Genomic DNA, 10,000 nt, shown 5'->3' with positions numbered 1-10,000 from the left:
TGTTAGAACTATAGGGTGGTAAGAGGTGTGTTAGAACTATAGGGTGGTAAGAGGTTAGAACTATAGGGTGGTAAGAGGTGTGTCAGAACTATAGGGTGGTAAGAGGTGTGTTAGAACTATAGGGTGGTAAGAGGTGTGTTAGAACTATAGGGTGGTAAGAGGTGTGTCAGAACTATAGGGAGGTAAGAGGTGTGTTAGAACTATAGGGTGGTAAGAGGTGTGTTAGAACTATAGGGTGGTAAGAGGTTAGAACTATAGGGTGGTAAGAGGTGTGTTAGAACTATAGGGTGGTAAGAGGTTAGAACTATAGGGTGGTAAGAGGTGTGTTAGAACTATAGGGTGGTAAGAGGTGTGTTAGAACTATAGGGTGGTAAGAGGTGTGTTAGAACTATAGGGTGGTAAGAGGTTAGAACTATAGGGAGGTAAGAGGTGTGTTAGAACTATAGGGTGGTAAGAGGTGTGTTAGAACTATAGGGAGGTAAGAGGTTAGAACTATAGGGTGGTAAGAGGTGTGTTAGAACTATAGGGTGGTAAGAGGTGTGTTAGAACTATAGGGTGGTAAGAGGTTAGAACTATAGGGTGGTAAGAGGTGTGTTAGAACTATAGGGTGGTAAGAGGTGTGTTAGAACTATAGGGTGGTAAGAGGTGTGTTAGAACTATAGGGTGGTAAGAGGTGTGTCAGAACTATAGGGTGGTAAGAGGTGTGTTAGAACTATAGGGTGGTAAGAGGTTAGAACTATAGGGTGGTAAGAGGTTAGAACTATAGGGTGGTAAGAGGTGTGTTAGAACTATAGGGTGGTAAGAGGTTAGAACTATAGGGTGGTAAGAGGTGTGTTAGAACTATAGGGTGGTAAGAGGTTAGAACTATAGGGTGGTAAGAGGTTAGAACTATAGGGTGGTAAGAGGTTAGAACTATAGGGTGGTAAGAGGTTAGAACTATAGGGTGGTAAGAGGTTAGAACTATAGGGTGGTAAGAGGTTAGAACTATAGGGTGGTAAGAGGTTAGAACTATAGGGTGGTAAGAGGTTAGAACTATAGGGTGGTAAGAGGTGTGTTAGAACTATAGGGTGGTAAGAGGTGTGTTAGAACTATAGGGTGGTAAGAGGTGTGTTAGAACTATAGGGTGGTAAGAGGTGTGTTAGAACTATAGGGTGGTAAGAGGTGTGTTAGAACTATAGGGTGGTAAGAGGTGTGTTAGAACTATAGGGTGGTAAGAGGTGTGTTAGAACTATAGGGTGGTAAGAGGTGTGTTAGAACTATAGGGTGGTAAGAGGTGTTAGAACTATAGGGTGGTAAGAGGTTAGAACTATAGGGTGGTAAGAGGTTAGAACTATAGGGTGGTAAGAGGTGTTAGAACTATAGGGTGGTAAGAGGTGTTAGAACTATAGGGTGGTAAGAGGTTAGAACTATAGGGTGGTAAGAGGTGTGTTAGAACTATAGGGTGGTAAGAGGTGTGTTAGAACTATAGGGTGGTAAGAGGTGTGTTAGAACTATAGGGTGGTAAGAGGTGGTCGGGGGTCCAGGAAAAGAGGGGCACTACAGTTTAGTGTCCTAGGATTTGTATAGGGAAGTGTGGTAGGGTGGTAGGATGTATAATAGTGCTACACTTTGGCCTCCCGAGAGGCGCAGCGGTCTAAGGCACTGCATCGCAGTGCTAGAGGCGTAACTACAGCCCTGGGTTCGATCCCGGGCTGTATCACAACTGGCCGTGATCGGGAGTCCCATAGGGCGGCGGCGCACAATTGGTCCAGCATCGTCCGGGTTAGGGGAGGGTTTGGTCGTGGGGGCTCTAGAGACTCCTTGTTGTGGTCCGGTAGGTCTGCAGGCTGACCTCGGTCGTCAGGTGAACGGTGTTTCCACACTTTGGTGAGGCTTGCTTCCGGGTTAAGCGAGTGGGTGTTAAGAAGCGCGGTTTGGCGGGTCATGTTTCGGAGGACGAATGACTCGACCTTCGCCTCCCGAGCCCGTTGGGGAGTTGCAGTGATGAGACAAGACCAAAATTGGGGAGAAAACGGGGGTAAAATATTTCTGTTTGTAGGGGTGTAGTCTACAGTTCAGTGTCCTGGTATTTCTGGTTGATGGTGTAGTCTACAGTTCAGTGTCCTGGTATTTCTGGTTGATGGTGTAGTCTACAGTTCAGTGTCCTGGTATTTCTGGTTGTAGGGGTGTAGTCTACAGTTTAGTGTCCTGGTATTTCTGGTTGATGGTGTAGTCTACAGTTCAGTGTCCTGGTATTTCTGGTTGATGGTGTAGTCTACAGTTCAGTGTCCTGGTATTTCTGGTTGATGGTGTAGTCTACAGTTCAGTGTCCTGGTATTTCTGGTTGATGGTGTAGTCTACAGTTCAGTGTCCTGGTATTTCTGGTTGTAGGGGTGTAGTCTACAGTTCAGTGTCCTGGTATTTCTGGTTGTAGGGGTGTAGTCTACAGTTCAGTGTCCTGGTATTTCTGGTTGTAGGCGTGTAGTCTACAGTTCAGTGTCCTGGTATTTCTGGTTGATGGTGTAGTCTACAGTTCAGTGTCCTGGTATTTCTGGTTGTAGGCGTGTAGTCTACAGTTCAGTGTCCTGGTATTTCTGGTTGATGGTGTAGTCTACAGTTCAGTGTCCTGGTATTTCTGGTTGTAGGCGTGTAGTCTACAGTTCAGTGTCCTGGTATTTCTGGTTGATGGTGTAGTCTACAGTTCAGTGTCCTGGTATTTCTGGTTGTAGGGGTGTAGTCTACAGTTCAGTGTCCTGGTATTTCTGGTTGATGGTGTAGTCTACAGTTCAGTGTCCTGGTATTTCTGGTTGTTGACCTGGTAGTCTACAGTTCAGTGTCCTGGTATTTCTGGTTGTTGACCTGGTAGTAGCCTCTCTTGGTGTGGTCTGCCAGTTGGCGTCGGTACTCTTCCTCCTCATCGCTGAGGTAGAACCCACGACTCTCAGAGTACGGTAGCTTGGAGGGATGGGTCTGGGGCTCAGGATGCGAGCTGGAACTGAACCCACACACACACACAGGACAGGTTAATATACAGCTGAAGGTGTTAAACTTCCAAACACACTCACAATAGAATTCAGTAAAAAGCCACACATGTAGATGCATATAGAGTAACAACAGCAGGTAGACAGCAGTAGCCCATCACAACCCTCACGGGCTAAAAACACTCCCATGTTGTGCTCCTACCCTATAGGCTGAGGCCGGCTGTGGTCCAGTTTCTGGGTCTTCAGGGGGACAGCATAGATGTCTGGGTGCTTCTGAGCTATCTCCAACTGGTGGGAGGAGACAGAGAGATATGAAATATGATGCTGTGATGGCAACACATAGACAAGCAGACCCACCCATCCACCAACCCCCTCACCCCGTCCCCTCTCCCTCACCCTGGCGTTCTGTGCCTCCTGCAGCTCCAGCATCCTCTGAGCGCGTGCAAAGTGGTCCATCTTCTCAAAGGCCTTGACCTTCCCCAGGAACGACCTGAGGCTGGGGTCCTCAGGGTTCTCCTCTGGTTCCTCCGGGCCCATAGGGGCCACTGTGACTGGGGCTGTGCTGCTGGTGGGGTCCTGGATATTATAGGAGGGTTTGAGGGTGACGGGGGGCTGCAGTGCCAGGGGCTTGGCCTTGCCGAAGGAGTTGAGGGAGCGAGGGAGAGGAGGGGGGTCGTTGCTGGCAGGGCTGGAGGAGTGGGAGTCGTAGCCACGGCTGGGGGGGGCGTCGTACGCCCCTACTACCCCCCTGGGAGGGACTACCTCATCCCTGAACAACAGCTTCACCTTGAGGGGAAAGGAAGGGAGAGGTGGAGAGAGGGGAGGGGGACCAACATAGAATTAGAATGAATCAAATCCTTTTGATTTGATTCGATGAAATCATTCTATTTCTATGGGGACCAGACAGGGTCAATCACATACGCACAACTCAAACCTTTGTGTAGGTGAATACTAGATTTCTGACTAGAAACATTTAAGTGATGGCTTGAAGGAATGTTCCTTGCTTCAGGCTTCCACCCTCACTACATCACTATTAATTTAAAACAGGAAAGAAGCCTCAAATGTGGTATTCACCGAGCAATGGTGAATACCACATTTTGAGAAAGAGGACACCGACTAAACCACGGACATCTATTTCTCTACTACATGCTCAGGAGTTCAGAACACAGGTAGAGTAATCTAGAAGATCTGCTCAACGGACTGTGAGGTTTCAGCCTCTGAGGTCATAGGCCCTTTCAGTTCTATCACCACAGGGAGTTCTGGGAGTCACTTTATGCTAAATGAGGAACCAGCGTTGAATCTGCTGTTGGAGGAATCCGAGCCACGGTGGGCGTGACTTCTCCAGATCAGATCATTCTTCAGAGGGAAGGGGAGTCTGCTCCTTCTCGTTGAGTTCAAGAGCTAAGCGGGGTGTCAGTAAGTTGCCAAAAATGGAACAAGTGAATATAAGAGAAATGGGGCTAAACACAGACTAGCCTGACTGACCAATGACATGGAACGCGTGAGTGGAGAGAGAGGCATGAAATATGTAATGATAGTTCCACAAATCATTTATGACAGAGTTCAGCACAGAGTCAAGCGTGTGTGTACTGTGTGCGCACTGTGTGTGTGTGTACTGTGTGTACTGTGTGTGTACTGTGTGTGTGTGTGTGTACTGTGTGTGTGTGTGTGTACTGTGTGTGTGTACTGTGTGTGTGTGCACTGTGTGTGCACTGTGTGTACTGTGTGTGTGTCTACTGTGTGTACTGTGTGTGTGTCTACTGTGTGTGTACTGTGTGTAATGTGTGTGTGTACTGTGTGTGTGTCTACTGTGTGTGTGTGTACTGTGTGTACTGTGTGTGTGTGTACTGTGTGTACTGTGTGTGTGTGTACTGTGTGTGCACTGTGTGTGTGTACTGTGTGTGTGTGTGTACTGTGTGTGTGTGTACTGTGTGTACTGTGTGTGTGTGTACTGTGTGTGTGTGTACTGTGTGTACTGTGTGTGTGTGTACTGTGTGTACTGTGTGTGTGTCTCACCTTGGGGGGATCAGGTACAAACGTGTGCGCTGGGCTGGTGCTGCTGAGCACCTCCCTGCTGCCCACCCTCCTGATGCCACCACGGACCTCTGGACTGCACCTGCGCAATATCTGACCACACACACACACACACACGCACGCGCACACACACACACACACACATACACACACACACCACACACACACACACCAAACACACACACACACACACACACCAAACACACACACACACACACACACACACACACACACACACACACACACACACACACACACACACACACACACCACACACCACACACACACACACACATATTTAAAGATTCTTGCACAGTCATACCTTTAATAACCCTTGTGAAATGTTAAAGTAAATTCTGCCAGTGTTTCCAGTTTGTTTCTAACTACTAAAGTACTGTACTAGAGAGAATCTGGCCACAGGCCTTTGGGTCCACTATTATCATAGTGCTGACTAGCCTCTATTAAATAAACAAATGTTTTGCCAAATTAAATTGGACACATTGGGTTCCTGAAACAACCCAAATAAATGCTAACCAGATGGTATTGATTCTGGTCACGAAGGCATAGACTGGACTCGAGACAGATTTCATAGGTGTAATGACGTGTTTCACCTGTAGAGGGCAGAAGAGATTCTTACAGCTCTCCATAGACTAACGGCTGCGAGGTTAGGACATCACAATCTTCTCTGAAGTGGTTTGCATCTGAGTGTGTGTGTGTGTGTGTGTGTGTGTGTGTGTGTGTGTGTGTGTGTGTGTGTGTGTGTGTGTGTGTGTGTGTCTCTAACCTCCTCTGCCAGCACGGGCTCAGAGGAGCGGCTGATAGCCGACACCGGCAGTTGATCGGCCGGTTCATTGTCCGGCTCGTTATCCGTATAAGCCCCGCCCTCGTCCGCCGTGTCATCGTAGTCGCTGGCCAGTCGGCTGTCCATGCTCAGGTAGTCGGCCGACATGGCTGACAGGTAGGACATGCGGTCGTCATGGAGATCAAGGTCCGTCCCCGTGCCGTCCAGCTAAAAGAGACACATGATGGATCTTGGTGTACAGACAGGAAGCAGAAACACAAAGAAAACACAAAGAAAGAAAGAAGAACCGAGCTGTAGAGCACCAGAAGGATTCACAGAGAGTATGCTCACAACACAGGACAGCACAGGAAATATAGAGGGAACAACTTATGACTAGCTGATGGGATAGAAACGGAAGTTATCACTATTTTAAAGGGGATAGAGAAGGAAGTTATCACTATCTTAAAGGGGATAGAAACGGAAGTTATCACTATCTGACGGGGGATAGAAAATGAAGTTATCACTATCTTAAAGGGGATAGAAACGGAAGTTATCACTATCTGACGGGGGATAGAAAATGAAGTTATCACTATCTTAAAGGGGATAGAAACGGAAGTTATCACTATCTGACGGGGGATAGAAAATGAAGTTATCACTATCTTAAAGGGGATAGAAAAGGCTGAGGTAAAGTAGTAGTATCAAGTGAAAGAGTTAAGATGGACAAGTACACAAATGTTTATAGAAATCGTAGAGCAATGCAGTATACAGTAAGACTATTCTACTGAACATGATTGATAATGTGGATAATACGGGGATTAGATTATAGGATCAAAATAGTACAAGTGGTGTATAGAAGAGGAAAGGTGTATAGTATAGTAGACTACAGCGCAGAGTTAAGTATAGTATAGTAGACTACAGCGCAGAGTTAAGTATAGTATAGTAGACTACAATGTATAGTATAGTAGACTACAATGTATAATTTAGTAGAGTATAGCAGACTATCGTGTATAATTTAGTAGAGTAAAGTATAGTAAACTATAGTGTATAGTTTAGTAGAGTATAGTAGACTATAGTGTATCGTTTAGTAGAGTATAGTATAGTAGACTATAGTGTATAGTTTAGTAGAGTATAGTAGACTATAGTGCAACGTTTAGTATAGTATAGTAGACTATATTGTATAATTTAGTAGAGTATAGTATATAGTTTAGTAGAGTACAGTAGACTATATTGTATAATTTAGTAGAGTAAAGTATAGTAAACTATAGTGTATAGTTTAGTATAGTATAGTAGACTATAGTGTATAGTTTAGTAGAGTATAGTAGACTATAGTGCAACGTTTAGTTTAGTATAGTAGGCTATAGTGTATAGTTTAGTATAGTATAGTAGACTATAGTGTATAGTTTAGTATAGTATAGTATTCTATAGTGTATAGTTTAGTATAGTATAGTATTCTATAGTGTATAGTTTAGTAGAGTATAGTAGACTATAGTGTATAGTTTAGTATAGTAGACTATAGTGTATAGTTTAGTATAGTAGACTATAGTGTATCGTTTAGTAGAGTATAGTAGACTATAGTGTATAGTTTAGTATAGTATAGTATAGTAGACTATAGTGTATAGTATAGTAGACTATAGTGTATAGTATAGTATAGTAGAGTAGGGTATAGTAGACTATAGTGTATAGTTTAGTATAGTAGAGTAGGGTATAGTAGACTATAGTGTATAGTTTAGTATAGTAGAGTAGGGTATAGTAGACTATAGTGTATAGCTTAGTATAGTAGAGTAGGGTATAGTAGACTATAGTGTATAGTTTAGTATAGTAGAGTATGGTATAGTAGACTATAGTGTATAGTATAGTATAGTAGAGTAGGGTATAGTAGACTATAGTGTATAGTTTAGTATACTCGAGTAGGGTATAGTAGACTATAGTGTATAGTTTAGTATAGTAGAGTAGGGTATAGTAGACTGTAGTGTATCGTTTAGCATAGTAGAGTAGGGTATAGTAAACTATAGTGTATAGTTTAGTATAGTAGAGTAGGGTATAGTAGACTATAGTGTATAGTTTAGTATAGTAGAGTAGGGTATATTAGACTATAGTGTATAGTTTACTAGAGTATATCTCTGGTACGATAGGTCTTTAGTTTTGAACGGCAGAGGCTGTGGTCTAGCTAATCCCCAGAGACATACTGTACCAGAGGCTGTGGTATAGCTAATCCCCAGAGACATACTGTACCAGAGGCTGTGGTATAGCTAATCCCCAGAGTCATACTGTACCAGAGGCTGTGGTATAGCTAATCCCCAGAGTCATACTGTATCAGAGGCTGTGGTATAGCTAATCCCCAGAGTCATACTGTATCAGAGGCTGTGGTATAGCTAATCCCCAGAGTCATACTGTACCAGAGGCTGTGGTATAGCTAATCCCCAGAGTCATACTGTACCAGAGGCTGTGGTATAGCTAATCCCCAGAATCATACTGTACCAGAGGCTGTGGTATAGCTAATCCCCAGAGTCATACTGTATCAGAGGCTGTGGTATAGCTAATCCCCAGAGTCATACTGTACCAGAGGCTGTGGTCTAGCTAATCCCCAGAGTCATACTGTACCAGAGGCTGTGGTATAGCTAATCCCCAGAGTCATACTGTACCAGAGGCTGTGGTATAGCTAATCCCCAGAGACATACTGTACCAGAGGCTGTGGTATAGCTAATCCCCAGAGTCATACTGTACCAGAGGCTGTGGTATAGCTAATCCCCAGAGTCATACTGTATCAGAGGCTGTGGTATAGCTAATCCCCAGAGTCATACTGTATCAGAGGCTGTGGTATAGCTAATCCCCAGAGTCATACTGTACCAGAGGCTGTGGTATAGCTAATCCCCAGAGACATACTGTGCCAGAGGCTGTGGTATAGCTAATCCCCAGAGTCATACTGTACCAGAGGCTGTGGTATAGCTAATCCCCAGAGTCATACTGTACCAGAGGCTGTGGTATAGCTAATCCCCAGAGTCATACTGTACCAGAGGCTGTGGTATAGCTAATCCCCAGTGTCATACTGTACCAGAGGCTGTGGTATAGCTAATCCCCAGAGTCATACTGTACCAGAGGCTGTGGTATAGCTAATCCCCAGAGACATACTGTACCAGAGGCTGTGGTATAGCTAATCCCCAGAGTCATACTGTATCAGAGGCTGTGGTATAGCTAATCCCCAGAGACATACTGTACCAGAGGCTGTGGTATAGCTAATCCCCAGAGACATACTGTACCAGAGGCTGTGGTATAGCTAATCCCCAGAGACATACTGTATCAGAGGCTGTGGTATAGCTAATCCCCAGAGACATACTGTACCAGAGGCTGTGGTATAGCTAATCCCCAGAGTCATACTGTACCAGAGGCTGTGGTATAGCTAATCCCCAGAGTCATACTGTACCAGAGGCTGTGGTATAGCTAATCCCCAGAGTCATACTGTACCAGAGGCTGTGGTATAGCTAATCCCCAGAGTCATACTGTACCAGAGGCTGTGGTATAGCTAATCCCCAGAGTCATACTGTACCAGAGGCTGTGGTATAGCTAATCCCCAGAGTCATACTGTACCAGAGGCTGTGGTATAGCTAATCCCCAGAGACATACTGTACCAGAGGCTGTGGTATAGCTAATCCCCAGAGTCATACTGTACCAGAGTCTGTGGTATAGCTAATCCCCAGAGTCATACTGTACCAGAGGCTGTGGTATAGCTAATCCCCAGAGTCATACTGTACCAGAGGCTGTGGTATAGCTAATCCCCAGAGTCATACTGTACCAGAGGCTGTGGTATAGCTAATCCCCAGAGTCATACTGTACCAGAGGCTGTGGTATAGCTAATCCCCAGAGTCATACTGTACCAGAGGCTGTGGTATAGCTAATCCCCAGAGACATACTGTACCAGAGGCTGTGGTATAGCTAATCCCCAGAGACATACTGTACCAGAGGCTGTGGTATAGCTAATCCCCAGAGTCATACTGTACCAGAGGCTGTGGTATAGCTAATCCCCAGAGTCATACTGTACCAGAGGCTGTGGTATAGCTAATCCCCAGAGACATACTGTACCAGAGGCTGTGGTATAGCTAATCCCCAGAGTCATACTGTATCAGAGGCTGTGGTATAGCTAATCCCCAGAGACATACTGTACCAGAGGCTGTGGTATAGCTAATCCCCAGAGACATACTGTACCAGAGGCTGTGGTATAGCTAATCCC

At 45.2% G+C, this 10,000-nt stretch overlaps 1 protein-coding gene and 1 long non-coding RNA gene across 2 annotated transcripts in view; one reads left to right on the top strand and one right to left on the bottom strand.

Annotated features, from left to right (window-relative positions):
• The first annotated feature begins 104 nt into the window (after nt 1-104).
• LOC115200538 (uncharacterized) lies at nt 105-572 on the top strand. The gene is made up of 3 exons (XR_003879535.1): nt 105-245; nt 322-485; nt 538-572. It is a non-coding gene; the product is annotated as an uncharacterized LOC115200538 (long non-coding RNA).
• A 1,500-nt stretch (nt 573-2,072) lies between these two features.
• LOC115200536 (tight junction protein ZO-2) overlaps nt 2,073-10,000 on the bottom strand; it is a gene marked incomplete in the record, with an annotated part of 222,922 nt that continues 214,994 nt past the window's right edge. Inside the window, 5 exon segments of the mRNA XM_029763667.1 lie at nt 2,073-2,974; nt 3,163-3,248; nt 3,357-3,746; nt 4,977-5,087; nt 5,779-6,003. Coding sequence (XP_029619527.1) covers nt 2,803-2,974; nt 3,163-3,248; nt 3,357-3,746; nt 4,977-5,087; nt 5,779-6,003 — 984 coding nt within the window.

This window comes from Salmo trutta, chromosome 9 (genome assembly GCF_901001165.1).
Source record: "Salmo trutta chromosome 9, fSalTru1.1, whole genome shotgun sequence".
In the NCBI taxonomy this organism is placed as follows: domain Eukaryota; kingdom Metazoa; phylum Chordata; class Actinopteri; order Salmoniformes; family Salmonidae; genus Salmo; species Salmo trutta.
Note: the sequence above shows the minus strand (reverse complement) of the source record. Positions and strands in the feature narration are given on the sequence as shown.